This window comes from Helianthus annuus, chromosome 14 (genome assembly GCF_002127325.2).
Source record: "Helianthus annuus cultivar XRQ/B chromosome 14, HanXRQr2.0-SUNRISE, whole genome shotgun sequence".
Taxonomy (NCBI): domain Eukaryota; kingdom Viridiplantae; phylum Streptophyta; class Magnoliopsida; order Asterales; family Asteraceae; genus Helianthus; species Helianthus annuus.
The window spans coordinates 145,692,917-145,712,684 of record NC_035446.2 but is presented as its reverse complement, the minus strand read 5'-3'; the positions used below and the strand labels follow the sequence as shown (position 1 = coordinate 145,712,684).

The following is a 19,768-nucleotide window of genomic DNA, read 5'->3' as shown; positions in this document are numbered from 1 at the left end:
GGTTATACCATCTTGGCCAGGTTTGAATAACACAAAGGCTAGGTTTTACCTCTAAGATTCTTTTAGTAATTAACGCAGAATAGTCCTAAATTGAGATGTTAATTATGGATCTTAACTTAATTATGGAACTACCATCTTGGCCTTGTTTTATAAAGCTAGGTCTTGGTTCACTTTAGATTTTACCAATTAATTATAATGGCAGATCCTTTTTAAATATTTCATTTATTTTCATAATTTATGCATGCAATAAAATGAAAAACTTAATTAAAACATCTCACCAATTGTTTTAAAACAGTACAACAATTGCCCAAACGGGACTTCTACTAAAAATAAATAAAAATGCCCACGCAGGGGCGGGAAACAAGAACAAACCCACGCAGGGGTTAACTAACCAAACTTGCTCACGCAGGAGCGGAATACAAACCATATGCTCACGCAGGAGCTGAATACTGGAATAACAAGTCCACGCAGGGACTGAATGACAACATAAATAAAATAATCAGGGTTTTCAATGACCCCTCCTCTTCGACTTCCCCTTAAGCAAGTCTGACAGCCCTTTGAAGAAACCTTGCCGCTCTCTGCGGTCTTCACGAACTTCTTGTTCAACTTGGTTTAACCTCTCAAGGACTTCCTGCTGAATCTGTGGCTGTGGCGGCTGATACACTGGTGGAGGAGGTGGCTGATGCTGGTACCCATAAGTCGGGTAACCAGCAGTCCATGGCCCTCCATATGGTCCTTCAGGATGAAGGGCATTGTAGTCCCGAGCTACTTGGTACGGATCTACCTCCGCATAACCGTAGTTGTAGTTGTAGTGGGTGTGCGCCGACTGCTCAAATGGGTTGTATGCTGCTGACCCAGCATACGCAGGAATCGGGTTATCGAAACCCAAGGGTGGTACCACAGGTACTGAGTTGACATCTGGTATAGGGCTTGACGGACCACCATTATATGGGTCTTCTTCCTCCTGAAGTGGCGGATAATGGCTGCCACTTGATGGCTGGGGAGTACTAATCCAAACTCCACCTCGCACGGACATCCGTGCGTTTGACCTTCTTCGCCTCGGTGGCTCCGGAGGCGGCTGCTGCTCTACTGGTGGTGGTGGCGGCGGCGTGACTGCCACAAATTGATGACCCACCGAAGGATCCTGTTGCTGCTCGTGATGCGAGTGCTCAGACGGGGTGAAATACCAATCATACTGATTGAATTTCTCCATAAAACTGTCCGGTCCGCGGTATGGCGATCCATGGAATGATGACCCATCTGAGATCTCAATGGGATGATTCGGCGTTCCTGATGCAGGCTCCACGGGGTCAGTATCCTCATCCATGTCGTTTTCCCCTGAAAAGTGGTCTTCCGGTCCAAGTGGGTTAAAACCCACGGGTTCTGGCAGAAGGTTAGCCGGGTTAAATCGGCTTTGGAAAACGGGTGTTGGGTCGCCAAAAGAATGATGAGAGTTGGATCTCTGTAAAGGTATGAAAGCTGGCGGCTGGTTGTTGGGCTCGTTTTCTGAATGGGGCCTAAATGAGTGTTGGTACGAAGGAGAGGAGCTAAGGGATACTGATCGCCTTCCAGGTTCAATATAGAGCCTCCATGGCTCTTGCGGGCTGGTGCTCATGGTGATGGAAGGAGTACGTCGATGCGACGGCCCGGCCTCGTGATCATGACCTGACTCGGGTCCTTTGCCTCTACCGCGAAGGAATCTGGGTGGCATGACGACCTGCATACGATAATCAGACAACAACAACAATATAATAAAGACTAAAAAATAAACCAATTCAGAGTTTGTCCTATGTTCAATGTCTAGACTTGGAACTCGAAGAATGTGCAATTTGTGCACTGAGATTAAACACAAAAGGCTAGTGTTTAATTCACTCAGTGTTGGCTCTGATACCAACCTGTCAACACCCCTAATTTCCACGTGTCACCGGTGGGGCCCGGTGGGGGATTACGTGACGTAGTTGATATCATCATATGTCAAACAACACAAAGTTATAATGCACAGCGGAAGCAAATGAAAATTAGATTTATTTCAACTATTAATTGTAATATCAAGTATCACAAACCAGTCAAAATAGATCCACAGGCGGATCGAAAATAAAAAGAAGGAAATTATTCAACAGATATATGCATCCCAAAAGCTTGCGAGACTCTACGATGCTAAGGAGAAACCAGCCTATTGCGTATATGCACCTGCACTTAGTCTTTTTGGGGAAATACGTCAGTTTGCACTGGTAAATACAATTTAACTGACTCATTTTGAAAATATTTAAAAATTGGTTTTAAATGCACAAGGCACAAAACATTTTATAACTTGGGAATAATTAAACAGAGTTAAACTTGTAAAAGATTTACATGTTTGTTAACCGTTCAGTCGCCCGAGTCGTATCGGGTTTAAGGTTAAATGACACACCACATGGTATAAGTCCGCGGCGGGAAGCCAACGTTAATACCTTTAAAATTAATGGACATAATACCGGGTGTACGCCTACACCCGGGTGTCCAAGGTCCGTGGCCAAAAATGATGCCAAGGATATCCGGGACATGGTCATTAAGCTCCCAAAGGCATAAAAACAAACAACACCAAGTTTTTAAACGGGTCCCATTGATAATACCCAACTACTAATGAGATGGGGTCAATCGCCCGACCAAGCGGTATTTTATATACCGTACCCCCAAGCCCGTATAAGGGAAAATAAGTTAAAAGTATTTACCTGAGCAAGTATAACCACAATTTCAAAAATGCACGTGTCTTTTACTGGGCTCCTATTCTGGAACGAAGGTTATAATAACCTATTAGAATCCTAACGGGTCTTTTAACATAGCCTAAGCTTAGACGGTTAGTTTCGAAGAATAAATATAGTTTAATCGCGAGGAATGCGAAAACCGGGAAGGAATGTGATTTAGACCCTACAAGCTTGGATACTTGTATAATATGGGTAAACTAAACACATTCTGAATTTTTGAGACTTAGATGATATGGTTTGACCCGTTTCGGCTAACATGCGTGAACTAGTCACATAAGCCGATCCGAACGCGAAAGTGCGTAACGAGTAACCATATAAGTCATATGCAAGTTTTCCTGAGATTATATGCACCAAATATATTGTAATATCAGTAAGGTATGTCCAAATACGCCCCAAATGTTTTTAAACGCCATTTACGCCTCATAAGGGCATTTTGGTAATTTTTACATAGGCTAAAAGGGTAAAAACGGAAAATCTGAGTTTCCAACTTTAGTCTACTGTTATAATATATATTTTTATAAAATATATCAGTAGGTATTAGACCTTTTATATATAAACTCGTTCTGACATATACTATGTCGTAAAAAATGCCTAAAAAGGCGATTTGGAGCCATTTCCGGGTTTTAAAAGGAAAGCTGATATTTTATATTTCCAGAAGGCTCAAAATATCATATTTAATATAACAAATCAGTAGGAAAAGGTTTGGGGTCAAAAGGTTATGTAAAACTCATTTTATGACCGTAAAGGGTAAAACCGGCATAAGCCGAAATAAGCTTAGAACCTCTAGTTATGCTCAGCCTAAAAATGAATAAAAATCTTTAAAATTCCCAAAATATTATTATATAATAGTGGGTATAAAGTTTTGGTATAAAATTCGGGTTTAGATAGGTTATGCGTTAAATATGCTAATTACTTATTAAGAAAGCTTCTAATTACGCTAACGAGCATAACTCTTAATCTAGACCTCAAACTGATGTCAAATTTTGGGGACAACTTTATATTTCAGTAACTAAGGTGTCTACCCTTTTACATTTTCAAAAATTATAATTTTTGGACATTCGGGCATAATGGTCAACATATGGGCATTTAACGGAAACATGCATATGAACAAGATATCTAATGAACCACATTGTACAATCACAGGAGGATATACTAACATGATAATAGGTCCAAAAGAAGCTCTAAGGTATTTTTAATCTTGACTAAAACGGGTCAGAACTGAAAGTCAAAGCGAAAGTCAAACTATGCGACTTTCGGTTCCGAACCGGGTCTAAACAGAAAATTGTCGAGTTGAACATGTTGGAACATGTTCTTATACTTATTACCAAGTTATATTAATGTTCAAACAGGTTACATTCAACCTACATTGCTAATTATGCGTTTAATTTGAAATTTAGCATTCTGTTGACTTTTATAATTAGCTTTGACTCGACAATTAGCATGCTTAGAGTGGGAATCTGGAAACACCCTTTTAAGGGTTTGTTACCCACTTAATTACCTTCCTAAAGGTATCTCTAATTCGTGATTAGACAAAGCACATTATGCTTAATCACGAAGTCAAACCTTAATTACGACGGTTTGACTTTTACTTAATTAGCTAAGCTAGAAAGGATTAGAGATGGTTAAGGACACTTACAAGAGTCCTAAGATGGATTAGAGAGCCTAAGAAAATGTGTTGGTGACCAGAGGAGCTCCAGAAAGTCTTTAGCCAAATGTTCCAAATGAGCAAGTTTCAAAGAACACACTTGAACTCTTTATATAGTGAACTAGATGCCTTAGGATCTTGCCAAGCAACTCTAGGATAGTTACAAGATCATCCCAGATGTCCCTATGGGTCTATATACTGCCTAGAAAGCCCATAGAATCGAAATGTTACGTTTTAAAGTCGGTTAAATGCATTGGACAGGCAGCTGTCCAAAACTCACTGCCAGCGACGGTCTTACGGACCGTAAGCTTGAGGCCTTACGGTCCGTAAGGACCTCTTGCGGACCGTAAGCTACAGGGGTTACGGTCCGTAACCGACTTTACTGAAACATGGTTCAGGTGCCCACCTTACGGACCGTAAGCCTAAGGCTTTGCGGTCCGTAACCGATCCATGCGGAACATTCCCAGGTACCCTGCTTACGGACCGTAAGCCAAGGGCCTTGCGGTCCGTAAGCGATGGCCAGAAGACAAAAGTTTGCAAACTTTTAAGTCTTGACCATGCAACCACAAAACTCGAAACATGCATTTCTTTTCAGATGTGGGACCTTCAAGGCCAGCCATTGCATGTCCTACTTCTTCTTACATGTTCCTATTCATATCAACTCAATAAAGGACTTGTATTTTGACGGAGATTCAAAGAAATGAGTCTTGGAATTTTATAGAAATTGGCCAAGCTTATAACAATTCTTATTCATAAGAATTTTATTAAATTTAGGGGTAGTAACAACCTATAATTCCATGGCCCTTAATAAAGATAAAACTTTATTTATTCAAGAGCAACCGGTTATCGAATGAGATGATCATCAATTGATTTTAAGGATCTTGGGATTTATAAAATTTGGGTCGCTCAGAGGTGATTTAATAACGTGTCGCCCTTGGGTCGTTCAGAGGTATTTTAAATAACATGACGCCCCTTTTTATTAGAAATCCTACCACATATCTCTTTATTTAAATCCGGTTTCTCTGACACGTCTGTCACACATGACACGTGTCTTTATTCTAATGGACAGGAATTTTCGAGGTGTTACATCCTCACCCCTTAAAAGAAATCTCGACCTCGAGATTTACTGAAATAATTGAGGGTATTTCTCCTTCATCGTGGATTCTAACTCCCACGTATAATCAGGACCTCTGCGGCCCTCCCATTTAACCTTGACAATGGGTACGTGCTTCCTTCGAAGCTTCTTTACCTATCGGTCCTCAATCGACACAGGTTTTTCTATAAACTTCAAGCTTTCATCAATATGCACATCTGTATGCGGTATGACTAGCGATTCATTAGCCAGACATTTCTTCAAATTGCAGATGTGGAACACACTGTGAATACCACTAAGCACTTCGGGTAAGTTCAACTTATAAGCCACTGATCCTATACATTCGATGATCTCGAATGGTCCAATGTATCTTGGGCTTAACTTACCTTTCTTGCCAAATCTCATTACCCCTTTCCAAGGTGATACCTTGAGCAAAACCTTATCGCCAACCTCAAACTTGAGGGACTTTCGCTTACCATCGGCATAGCTTCTTTGCCTATCACGGGCAGCTTTTAGGTGCTCAGTAATTTGAGTAACTTTGTCAGTCGTCTCCAGGACTAATTCAGGTCCTGATACTTGAACGTCTCCTACCTCTGCCCAACAAATGGGTGTTCTGCACTTCCTACCATATAGTGCCTCAAAAGGCGTGGCCTTAATGCTGGTGTGGTAGCTATTATTGTATGAGAACTCGATCAGAGGCAGGTGTCTATCCCAACTTCCGCCTAAGTCAATCACGCATGCTCGAAGCATGTCCTCCAGGGTTTGAATAGTACGCTCACTTTGCCCATCCGTCTGAGGATGATAAGCTGTACTAAAATTTAGCTGCGTACCCAGTGACCTTTGGAAACTTTTCCAGAAGTGAGATGTATATCTGGTATCCCTATCAGAGATGATGGATACTGGTACGCCATGCAGGGCTACTATCTTATCCACGTACAGTTGGGCTAGCATGTCAGAACTAAAAGTTTCTCTAATGGGTAGGAAATGAGCTGACTTAGTCAGTCGATCAACTATCACCCAAATAGTGTCATTTCCTTTCGGCGTCTTAGGCAACTTGGTAATGAAATCCATTGTTACCATTTCCCATTTCCAGGTGGGAATCTCAGGCTGTTGCAGCAAACCTGACGGTTTCTGATGCTCAGCTTTAACTTGAGCGCACGTCAGACATTTAGCCACATGGGTGGCTATAGACTTTTTCAAGCCTGTCCACCAGTAATTTGTCTTTACATCCTGATACATCTTGTCCGCTCCAGGATGGACGGAATATTTGGAACTGTGGGCTTCCTTTAGGATGACGTCACGAAGACCTCCAAAAATAGGAACCCATATTCTTCCATTCAACCTCAGGATTCCGTCTTTGCCATAGGATAACTGTTCTTTAGTCACTCCTAGCTTCTCATTAGGGTAGTTAGCTTCTAGCACTGCTTCCTTCTGTGCAACTAACAACCTTTTATGCAGACTATTCCTGACCTCAATGCTTTTGGCATTGATTCTGATTGGCTTTATCCTTTCCTTCCTGCTTAGGGCATCTGCGACTACATTGGCCTTGCCGGGATGGTATCTTATTTCACAATCATAGTCATTTAGAGTTTCCATCCAACGTCGCTGCCTCATGTTTAATTCTTTCTGGTTGAACAGGTGCTGAAGGCTTTTGTGATCAGAATAGATCACACATTTAGTGCCATACAAATAGTGCCTCCACAATTTTAGTGCAAATACAACGGCACCCAATTCCAAATCATGAGTGGTGCAATTCTTCTCGTGCACTTTTAATTGTCGCGAAGCGTAGGCAATGACCTTGCCTTTCTGCATCAACACACAACCCATCCCGGTGTGTGATGCATCACAATAGACCACAAATTCATCAATTCCATCAGGTAACGTTAACACAGGAGCGTTACTTAATTTCTGCTTCAAAGTATCGAATGACTCTTGCTGCTTAGGTCCCCAATTGAACTTGCTATTCTTGCGAGTCAGCAAAGTTAGGGGTGCTGCAATTCTTGAGAAATTTTCGATGAATCTCCTGTAGTATCCAGCTAAACCTAGGAAACTGCGGATTTCCGTAGGCGTCTTTGGCTCCTGCCAATTCATGACAGCTTCAACTTTAGCGGGATCCACTTGAATACCACGCTCACTGACCACATGTCCAAGAAATTGGACTTCTCTCAACCAAAACTCACATTTGGAAAACTTTGCATATAGCCTTTCTTGATGAAGCAGCTTCAGAATACTGCGGAGGTGTTTCTCGTGATCAGTTTTACTCTTGGAATAAATGAGAATGTCATCGATGAAGACGATAACAAATTTATCCAAATAAGGCTTGCAAACGCGATTCATGAGATCCATGAATGCGGCAGGTGCGTTTGTGAGTCCGAACGGCATTACTAGGAACTCGTAGTGGCCATAACGAGTCCTAAATGCAGTCTTGTGCACGTCTTCTTCCTTAACCTTCAACTGATGATATCCCGATCTCAGGTCGATCTTGGAGAAGTAGCTTGCCCCTTGAAGTTGATCGAATAGATCGTCGATCCTGGGTAGAGGATACCTAGTCTTAATGGTAACTTTGTTGAGTTCTCGGTAATCGATACATAGACGCATCGAACCATCTTTCTTCTTGACGAATAAAATCGGTGCTCCCCAAGGAGACGAACTAGGTCTAATGAAACCTTTGGCTAGCAAATCATCTAGCTGCGTTCTCAATTCCTTCATCTCCGTTGGTGCTAGCCTATAAGGCGCTCTAGCAATAGGTGTAGCTCCAGGAACGATATCAATTTTGAATTCCACTTGCCTGTCTGGTGGCAAACCAGGCAGTTCTTCTGGAAAGACTTAGGGTATTCGGATATAACGGGGATATCTTCAATCTTGGGCTTTTGCTCATCAATGGTTACTTGTGCCATATAGACGACATAACCATTCTTCAAACATTGGGACGCCTTGAGCATAGACATCTGCTTAGGCAATCCATGACGCGTATCTCCTTGAATGGTGAGAGATTCACCAGATGGAGTCTTGATTATTACTTGCCTTCTACTGCATACAATCTGGGCTTGGTTATGCGATAACCAATCCATGCCCAATACTACATCGAAACCGGCTAATTTGAAGGGTAGCAGGGATAGAGGAAAAGAGTGGTTCCTAATGGATATGGCACATCCATCTAACACAGTCGAGACTGTTTCTAAGGTACCATCTGCTAACTCTACCTCATACTTAGCACTAAGGGTTTTAACAGGCAATCCTAACAACTCACAGAATTTACTATCCACAAAAGACTTATCTGCGCCAGAATCAAATAATACTCTTGCGAAAACGTCATTAATGAGAAACGTACCAGTTATGACGTTATCGTTCTGGATGGCTTCTTGAACATTCATTTGAAAGACCCTGGCATTGGTCTTCTTTCCTTCTTCTGCCTTCTTGGCATTCTTCGGGCAGTTAGTCTTGATGTGCCCCTTCTCATTGCAACTGAAACAAGTTGCATCCTTTAACTTCTTGCATTCAAGAGTCCGGTGTTCAAAAGACTTGCATATCCCACACATCTTAGACTGGGATTTCTGTTCAAACCTGCACCTTCCAAAGTGGTGCTTTTGACATGTCTTGCACTTGGGCTTATCGCCCGACCGATGCTCGTCCCTCCTGGTCTCAGAGCCCTTCTTACCGTCATGGTTTCCCCTATGTTTCTTGCTCGATCTACGTGAATTATCATCTTCACGTTTCCTCTTGTCAGACTCTACATTTCTCAAAGCTCTCTGTCTCGCTGCATCCTGAGTGAGAGACAGAGACAAGTCGGTGACAGATCGGAATGTAACAGGTCGCGAGGCCTTCACACTGGCCTTGATCTCTAGGGCCAAACCCCCAATAAAACGCGCGATCCTTTTTGGTTCAGGAGTTACCAGATAAGGAACCAATCTGGATAGGGTGTTGAAACTGGTGAGGTATGCTTGGCAATCAAGGTTCTTCATAACCAAGGATAGGAAATCGGATTCAATACGCTCAACCTCATGCTGAGGGCAGTAGTTTTCCTTGATAAGAGCAACAAACTGCTCCCAAGACATACTGTACAGGGTAGCTTTTCCAGAAGCCTGGATCAATGCTCCCCACCAGGCTAGCGCCTCACCTTTGAAAGACTGGGATGCAAACTTAACCATATCCCTCTCAGCACATCCACTGATGTCTACCACTGTCTCAATCTCATCAAGCCATGTCATACAGTCAACTGCCCCTTTTTCCCCTGTAAACTCTCGAGGTTTACATGACACAAAATACTTATACGTGCAACCCTTAGCACGTGGGGCTTCATCAACCACAAGCTTCTTGGGGTGAACACTGTTTTCATTTGAGGAATGACGATTCTCATCTTTCTTAGGTTTGGGAGGAGTAGGTGGCGGCTTGTTGCGAATCTCAGAATGATTCTTTGGTTTCGCATGTGGTGCAGACAGATTTCTACTGTGGGTTTCACTGTACTCACTGTACTGTCGCGCTAAGGCTTTCTCAACTGCTTCATTCACAATTGCTTTTAATTCGGCACTGGTCACTAAGAACTTTGCATCATCACGGTTCTCAACCGGATGGCTATTGGCTTCCTCTGATCTGGTCATGTAGCTTCAACGCTACATATAATTAATAGACAAGATTTTCACTTAAAGGCTCTTTATAGTATTTTATGTTTTATTAACCAAGGTTTTAAATTGCCATTTTAGGTTAATTTATTAAAACATTAGGATGTTGTTATAATCCTATAATACTTTATTATTAGCACATAAGGCCTAGTCACAAAGACAGTTAAGATATTTAATAACCAAGATTTTACAGTATCTAGGTGTTTTAGGTCGAATCATAGTTCGCTACCATTAATTAACAGGGAGTCATGAGCTACCACTGTCCTTAGTCACGGAGGACATTTAATTATTGCCCACAGGCACTTCACTTTCAAAGAAGTGGTTAAATAATTTTAAGGGAATTTAAAATTAACCCAAATATACATGGCCTGTGTGACTTTACTGATTCACAGTTTGCCAAGCGCATTAACATACTAGATGTTAATAATTGGAATCTATTATGTGGGTTATACCATCTTGGCCAGGTTTGAATAACACAAAGGCTAGGTTTTACCTCTAAGATTCTTTTAGTAATTAACGCAGAATAGTCCTAAATTGAGATGTTAATTATGGATCTTAACTTAATTATGGAACTACCATCTTGGCCTTGTTTTATAAAGCTAGGTCTTGGTTCACTTTAGATTTTACCAATTAATTATAATGGCAGATCCTTTTTAAATATTTCATTTATTTTCATAATTTATGCATGCAATAAAATGAAAAACTTAATTAAAACATCTCACCAATTGTTTTAAAACAGTACAACAATTGCCCAAACGGGACTTCTACTAAAAATAAATAAAAATGCCCACGCAGGGGCGGGAAACAAGAACAAACCCACGCAGGGGTTAACTAACCAAACTTGCTCACGCAGGAGCGGAATACAAACCATATGCTCACGCAGGAGCTGAATACTGGAATAACAAGTCCACGCAGGGACTGAATGACAACATAAATAAAATAATCAGGGTTTTCAATGACCCCTCCTCTTCGACTTCCCCTTAAGCAAGTCTGACAGCCCTTTGAAGAAACCTTGCCGCTCTCTGCGGTCTTCACGAACTTCTTGTTCAACTTGGTTTAACCTCTCAAGGACTTCCTGCTGAATCTGTGGCTGTGGCGGCTGATACACTGGTGGAGGAGGTGGCTGATGCTGGTACCCATAAGTCGGGTAACCAGCAGTCCATGGCCCTCCATATGGTCCTTCAGGATGAAGGGCATTGTAGTCCCGAGCTACTTGGTACGGATCTACCTCCGCATAACCGTAGTTGTAGTTGTAGTGGGTGTGCGCCGACTGCTCAAATGGGTTGTATGCTGCTGACCCAGCATACGCAGGAATCGGGTTATCGAAACCCAAGGGTGGTACCACAGGTACTGAGTTGACATCTGGTATAGGGCTTGACGGACCACCATTATATGGGTCTTCTTCCTCCTGAAGTGGCGGATAATGGCTGCCACTTGATGGCTGGGGAGTACTAATCCAAACTCCACCTCGCACGGACATCCGTGCGTTTGACCTTCTTCGCCTCGGTGGCTCCGGAGGCGGCTGCTGCTCTACTGGTGGTGGTGGCGGCGGCGTGACTGCCACAAATTGATGACCCACCGAAGGATCCTGTTGCTGCTCGTGATGCGAGTGCTCAGACGGGGTGAAATACCAATCATACTGATTGAATTTCTCCATAAAACTGTCCGGTCCGCGGTATGGCGATCCATGGAATGATGACCCATCTGAGATCTCAATGGGATGATTCGGCGTTCCTGATGCAGGCTCCACGGGGTCAGTATCCTCATCCATGTCGTTTTCCCCTGAAAAGTGGTCTTCCGGTCCAAGTGGGTTAAAACCCACGGGTTCTGGCAGAAGGTTAGCCGGGTTAAATCGGCTTTGGAAAACGGGTGTTGGGTCGCCAAAAGAATGATGAGAGTTGGATCTCTGTAAAGGTATGAAAGCTGGCGGCTGGTTGTTGGGCTCGTTTTCTGAATGGGGCCTAAATGAGTGTTGGTACGAAGGAGAGGAGCTAAGGGATACTGATCGCCTTCCAGGTTCAATATAGAGCCTCCATGGCTCTTGCGGGCTGGTGCTCATGGTGATGGAAGGAGTACGTCGATGCGACGGCCCGGCCTCGTGATCATGACCTGACTCGGGTCCTTTGCCTCTACCGCGAAGGAATCTGGGTGGCATGACGACCTGCATACGATAATCAGACAACAACAACAATATAATAAAAGACTAAAAAATAAAACAATTCAGAGTTTGTCCTATGTTCAATGTCTAGACTTGGAACTCGAAGAATGTGCAATTTGTGCACTGAGATTAAACACAAAAGGCTAGTGTTTAATTCACTCAGTGTTGGCTCTGATACCAACCTGTCACACCCCTAATTTCCACGTGTCACCGGTGGGCCCGGTGGGGGATTACGTGACGTAGTTGATATCATCATATGTCAAACAACACAAGTTATAATGCACAGCGGAAGCAAATGAAAATTAGATTTATTTCAACTATTAATTGTAATATCAAGTATCACAACCAGTCAAAATAGATCCACAGGCGGATCGAAAATAAAAAGAAGGAAATTATTCAACAGATATATGCATCCCAAAAGCTTGCGAGACTCTACGATGCTAAGGAGAAACCAGCCTATTGCGTATAGCACCTGCACTTAGTCTTTTTGGGGAAAATACGTCAGTTTGCACTGGTAAATACAATTTAACTGACTCATTTTGAAAATATTTAAAAATTGGTTTTAAATGCACAAGGCACAAAACATTTTATAACTTGGGAATAATTAAACAGAGTTAAACTTGTAAAAGATTTACATGTTTGTTAACCGTTCAGTCGCCCGAGTCGTATCGGGTTTAAGGTTAAATGACACACCACATGGTATAAGTCCGCGGCGGGAAGCCAACGTTAATACCTTAAAAATAATGGACATAATACCGGGTGTACGCCTACACCCGGGTGTCAAGGTCGTGGCCAAAAATGATGCCAAGGATATCCGGGACATGGTCATTAAGCTCCCAAAGGCATAAAAACAAACAACACCAAGTTTTTAAACGGGTCCCATTGATAATACCCAACTACTAATGAGATGGGGTCAATCGCCCGACCAAGCGGTATTTTATATACCGTACCCCCAAGCCCGTATAAGGGAAAATAAGTTAAAAGTATTTACCTGAGCAAGTATAACCACAATTTCAAAAATGCACGTGTCTTTTACTGGGCTCCTATTCTGGAACGAAGGTTATAATAACCTATTAGAATCCTAACGGGTCTTTTAACATAGCCTAAGCTTAGACCGGTTAGTTTCGAAGAATAAATATAGTTTAATCGCGAGGAATGCGAAAACCGGGAAGGAATGTGATTTAGACCCTACAAGCTTGGATACTTGTATAATATGGGTAAACTAAACACATTCTGAATTTTGAGACTTAGATGATATGGTTTGACCCGTTTCGGCTAACATGCGTGAACTAGTCACATAAGCCGATCCGAACGCGAAAGTGCGTAACGAGTAACCATATAAGTCATATGCAAGTTTTCCTGAGATTATATGCACCAAATATATTGTAATATCAGTAAGGTATGTCCAAATACGCCCCAAATGTTTTTAAACGCCATTTACGCCTCATAAGGGCATTTTGGTAATTTTTACATAGGCTAAAAGGGTAAAAACGGAAAATCTGAGTTTCCAACTTTAGTCTACTGTTATAATATATATTTTTATAAAATATATCAGTAGGTATTAGACCTTTTATATATAAACTCGTTCTGACATATACTATGTCGTAAAAATGCCTAAAAAGGCGATTTGGAGCCATTTCCGGGTTTTAAAAGGAAAGCTGATATTTTTATATTTCCAGAAGGCTCAAAATATCATATTTAATATAACAAATCAGTAGGAAAAGGTTTGGGGTCAAAAGGTTATGTAAAACTCATTTTATGACCGTAAAGGGTAAAACCGGCATAAGCCGAAATAAGCTTAGAACCTCTAGTTATGCTCAGCCTAAAAATGAATAAAAATCTTTAAAATTCCCAAAATATTATTATATAATAGTGGGTATAAAGTTTTGGTATAAAATTCGGGTTTAGATAGGTTATGCGTTAAATATGCTAATTACTTATTAAGAAAGCTTCTAATTACGCTAACGAGCATAACTCTTAATCTAGACCTCAAACTGATGTCAAATTTTGGGGACAACTTTATATTTCAGTAACTAAGCTGTCTACCCTTTTACATTTTCAAAAATTATAATTTTTGGACATTCGGGCATAATGGTCAACATATGGGCATTTAACGGAAACATACATATGAACAAGATATCTAATGAACCACATTGTACAATCACAGGAGGATATACTAACATGATAATAGGTCCAAAAGAAGCTCTAAGGTATTTTTAATCTTGACTAAAACGGGTCAGAACTGAAAGTCAAAGCGAAAGTCAAACTATGCGACTTTCGGTTCCGAACCGGGTCTAAACAGAAAATTGTCGAGTTGAACATGTTGGAACATGTTCTTATACTTATTACCAAGTTATATTAATGTTCAAACAGGTTACATTTAACCTACATTGCTAATTATGCGTTAATTTGAAATTTAGCATTCTGTTGACTTTTTATAATTAGCTTTGACTCGACAATTAGCATGCTTAGAGTGGGAATCTGGAAACACCCTTTTAAGGGTTTGTTACCCACTTAATTACCTTCCTAAAGGTATCTCTAATTCGTGATTAGACAAAGCACATTATGCTTAATCACGAAGTCAAACCTTAATTACGACGGTTTGACTTTTACTTAATTAGCTAAGCTAGAAAGGATTAGAGATGGTTAAGGACACTTACAAGAGTCCTAAGATGGATTAGAGAGCCTAAGAAAATGTGTTGGTGACCAGAGGAGCTCCAGAAAGTCTTTAGCCAAATGTTCCAAATGAGCAAGTTTCAAAGAACACACTTGAACTCTTTATATAGTGAACTAGATGCCTTAGGATCTTGCCAAGCAACTCTAGGATAGTTACAAGATCATCCCAGATGTCCCTATGGGTCTATATACTGCCTAGAAAGCCCATAGAATCGAAATGTTACGTTTTAAGTCGGTTAAATGCATTGGACAGGCAGCTGTCCATAACTCACTGCCAGCGACGGTCTTACGGACCGTAAGCTTGAGGCCTTACGGTCCGTAAGGACCTCTTGCGGACCGTAAGCTACAGGGGTTACGGTTCGTAACCGACTTTACTGAAACATGGTTCAGGTGCCCACCTTACGGACCGTAAGCCTAAGGCTTTGCGGTCCGTAACCGATCCATGCGGAACATTCCCAGGTACCCTGCTTCCGGACCGTAAGCCAAGGGCCTTGCGGTCCGTAAGCGATGGCCAGAAGACAAAAGTTTGCAAACTTTTAAGTCTTGACCATGCAACCACAAAACTCGAAACATGCATTTCTTTTCAGATGTGGGACCTTCAAGGCCAGCCATTGCATGTCCTACTTCTTCTTACATGTTCCTATTCATATCAACTCAATAAAGGACTTGTATTTTGACGGAGATTCAAAGAAATGAGTCTTGGAATTTTATAGAAATTGGCCAAGCTTATAACAATTCTTATTCATAAGAATTTTATTAAATTTAGGGGTAGTAACAACCTATAATTCCATGGCCCTTAATAAAGATAAAACTTTATTTATTCAAGAGCAACCGGTTATCGAATGAGATGATCATCAATTGATTTTAAGGATCTTGGGATTTATAAAATTTGGGTCGCTCAGAGGTGATTTAATAACGTGTCGCCCTTGGGTCGTTCAGAGGTATTTTAAATAACATGACGCCCCTTTTTATTAGAAATCCTACCACATATCTCTTTATTTAAATCCGGTTTCTCTGACACGTCTGTCACACATGACACGTGTCTTTATTCTAATGGACAGGAATTTTCGAGGTGTTACAAATTATCTCCATGTTTATGGTTTCATTTGGTAAAACTTTATTTAATTGTTAGTTAACAATTATTAGTTTTAGTCGTTTATTCCTTGAACATGTACAATGTCCCTTTTTATAAACGTTTATTCACATTCATTGATGTGATCATTACTTTTCTCAATAGGATTTATATTGAGAATATTTACTTGGATGATCACTCTTGTCCAAGTTTCTATATAAACAAGTCTTGTTATTCATTTGTTATTCATCATTGTGAATAACACATTTCCTATTAAATTTCTCTTGGAAATCAGGTTTTCCAAGTTCTATCATATGTGTATGCAACCGTTATTACTTACGTGTTTGTTGCATATAACGACTCGTACGATTAAATTTAAAAGTGTGCACCTGGTAATGCTTGCCCTAACGGGCTTCTCTTGTCATTAGTCTTGTTCGCGACCGTTACGCGATTTTGGTCCTTGATGAGTATGCTCTTCCTATCATACCTCGGACCGTACCATCATCATATCCACAATTCGTTTGACTCTCGTCGTCTTCAAATGCGAGTGTCCTTCAATTAAAACATTCACAAAGTTAGTAACGTCAACTTCAATAATCGCCCGTATTATAATACAAGGCTTTTTCTACTATACGCGTCAACGCGCGTATTTTCGTCAACTATATCAATCATTTTAATTGGGGTAACATGTATCACACGATAGCCTTATGTGTTGTTTACAACACTTTAGCATGCTAAACTATTAACATACTTGTACTTACCGGATTTGCGATCAAGCTTCGAACCGAACACTTTATTCTTCTAACCTTGAGCTCTGATTACCAACTTGTAACACCCTAGTTATTATTTAACATTTTTTCGTATAATTTAAACTCATAATCTTGTAATTACAATCACAATTATAATGAAAATACGGGCTTGTTAAAAACTTTTATAATTTAAGCGATATACATAATGTGATTTAATTCGCCGTTTAGAATAACGACACAACAACGTTGCGGAAGCTTTATCAAAAATGTGTTCGGTTCCTCATTGAGTTTGATGCTTGATCTTCATCCGGGCTCTCAGCATACACCTGTGTTCAAAACCAACTCAACAGTTAGTTTTGATACTTTAAATAACGGTACCAATCAAGATAAATGATAATGGAAAGAAATTCCAAGGATAATCTCTTGATCCAAAACATTGCATTTCAAGTTTGCCTCCACCGTAACTTACGGTGGCACCGTAAGTTACGGTGGTCTCTGTTTAAGACTTTCCCCACCGTAACTCAGGGGGAGACTGCCGTAAAGAGTTCAACTCCACCGTAACTTACGGTGACACCGTAAGTTACGGTGGTCCCTGTATTCAGCCTTTTCCATTTGTCGCTTAATGACACGAAAACTTCCGTATCTTTCTAATCGTTAGTCTGTTTGACCTACCGTTTCTTCCTACGTGATCGTAATTTGATCCTCCATCATATGGAGTTAAAATCCGACATTCGGCTTAGCAAAACTTAAGACTTTTAAGTCTTCAGCTTATTACCCTTTTTACCAAATATTGACCCGTTCATGATTTTATCACACCAACTTGCTTATTTGATCTTTAAAATCATGAGGTTCATTATATCAATATCTCCTATCATATTGCTCTCAAACCACGGGTTTCTTATATAATAAAATCCCGTTTACACTTAATTGCTTATTTTGACCCATTAAGAGTATCTAAGCACTTTTAGGCTCACAATTGCTTTTATTCTATTCTAGCATTGTAACCTATATTTCTTATATAGTATTCTTCCATCACAACTAATTGTGTGTTGGATTTAAAGTAGATATCTATGTGTTCCGAATTATACCCCTTGGAATATCATTTTACGGCAAAGACTCATAAGGAGTCTTTCGACCCAAGAATTTCATTTTCACTACTCATACTCGTTCTAAGCTTTTGTTTAATCATAAGACTCGTTTCCAAACAACCTCTAAGGGTTGTTTGTTCAATTTAGCCTACAAGGGCGTTTTGGTCGATTTTGGTCCTTCTTTTACAATGAAGGACTCTCACCAAATATTCGACCAAAATATCATTTTTAACTACAACATAAATATGCGTACCTGGCTCGGATCAACGAATAGACCCGATTTATGCCTCGCTTTTATTATCACACCATCAATGATGACGCAACTATCCGATTTGCTAATTAGTCCTGTTAACATAAGACTTGACGACCACATTAATCGATATTGTCAAATGGTGTTATCACCACCATTCGACCCGTTTGGACTATATGCCCACATTGTCTATTTAAATCAAAAACACCGTTTTTGATTTCCAATTTGTACATCATCCCATCCCGGGTTTTATAACCATACCCTTTTTCTTTTACACTCTTTTCTTGCAGTTTCAACCCATTTCGTCTTACGCCATGGGTATCCTTTTTAACCATGATTTACATAAGTCAACACTTGACAATTTTCCAAATTTCCAATATTATTGTTTTCACGTTCATAAGTATCGAAATAACAAGCATTCTACATAAGTGTGTAAATTACACTTACCTTGCATCCGAGCTACGCTTTTCTTCTATGCTTGACTCGTTTGACCCGCTTTCACTCCAAGCTTCACCTAGCTTGTTTAAGCGCCAACTATTGTTCATCATTTACAAGGTGGTTAGATTAGTCATTAACAATCACGACTATACCACTTTACTTATTTTCTTAGCCGAAACCACTTATTCGACTTCATCACTAGTTAGTTTGACTTTCTAAAGTCAACTACATTTAATCATATAATATGCACGATTAAGGCAAATCAACATTATGATTAGAACCCGTTTTATCCCATGTCTCATGTAATTAGTCAAGCTTGTCAATTACGCGTTTCACTTGAATTTCAACACTTTACTTCTCATTTAGGCATTTTAACAAACACCTAATGGGCATCATTCTACACTTTTGCTAACTAGTCCGTAATTAGTCATTTTTAGCAAGATTAACATCAAATTTCAACCCTCTATATCTAGTGTTCATGGACTACATCAAGAGCTTATATCATAACAATCAATATTCATCAAATTAACACTCCGATCCGAGTGTTCATCATAACATACAAAAACCCATTTAGCACATAATAGGGTAATTATCAAATCCCTAGTTTTGACAACAATTCATCAAATTTTCTACTAGGGTTTGTTTCTAAACCAAGATATAATCATAATAACACTCATAGAATCAATATTCATTCCAGAATTTCGATTATGATTATTCATCATAATCTCAAAGTATCACCAAATCATAATTTTTAACATACCTTGTAATCCCCATGACTAGGTGATCACGAATTTGTGTTCATGCAATGATTTGGCTCTTGATTTGGGCCTCAATTTGAGAGATTCTTGAGGGATTAGGGTTTTGAGCAAGAGAGCCCTTCTTGGCTCTGGTTGAAGTCGCAGACACACACACACGTATGTGTGTGTTTTGTTTATTAATTTGTTTAATTGAAACTTTAATTCAATTGTCCATGTCTAGTCCCTTCACTTTACACAGGTTATTTAAAGGGTAGCTTAACCACATTAGTTCTATTTTGTCAAGACATTAACTAACTAGGTTAATACTCCTAGTTACTTGGTGGGTTCCGGGAACTAAAAACCCGTTTTATTTTAAGTCCCGTTGACTCGGGTTCTTATAAACTCAATTCCTTAATTCTTTGATTCGCTTGTATTTAAATTATTAGGATTTCTTATTAAATCCAAATATTTACCGGGTTATCTTTACTGCTAACGGTAC

General features: G+C 40.2%; 1 protein-coding gene and 1 long non-coding RNA gene across 2 annotated transcripts; both read right to left on the bottom strand.

Moving 5' to 3' along the window:
- Nucleotides 1-508: 508 nt before the first annotated feature.
- Nucleotides 509-10,080, bottom strand: LOC118486574 (extensin-like). The gene is made up of 3 exons (XM_035983117.1): nt 9,808-10,080; nt 1,091-1,717; nt 509-997 (listed from the first exon to the last, which is right to left on the bottom strand). The coding sequence occupies exons 1-3, from the start codon at nt 10,078-10,080 to the stop codon at nt 509-511; spliced, it is 1,389 nt and encodes a 462-aa protein (XP_035839010.1).
- A 6,812-nt stretch (nt 10,081-16,892) lies between these two features.
- LOC110906033 lies at nt 16,893-18,996 on the bottom strand. The gene is made up of 3 exons (XR_002573603.2): nt 18,542-18,996; nt 18,098-18,189; nt 16,893-17,082 (listed from the first exon to the last, which is right to left on the bottom strand). It is a non-coding gene; the product is annotated as an uncharacterized LOC110906033 (long non-coding RNA).
- Nucleotides 18,997-19,768: the final 772 nt, after the last annotated feature.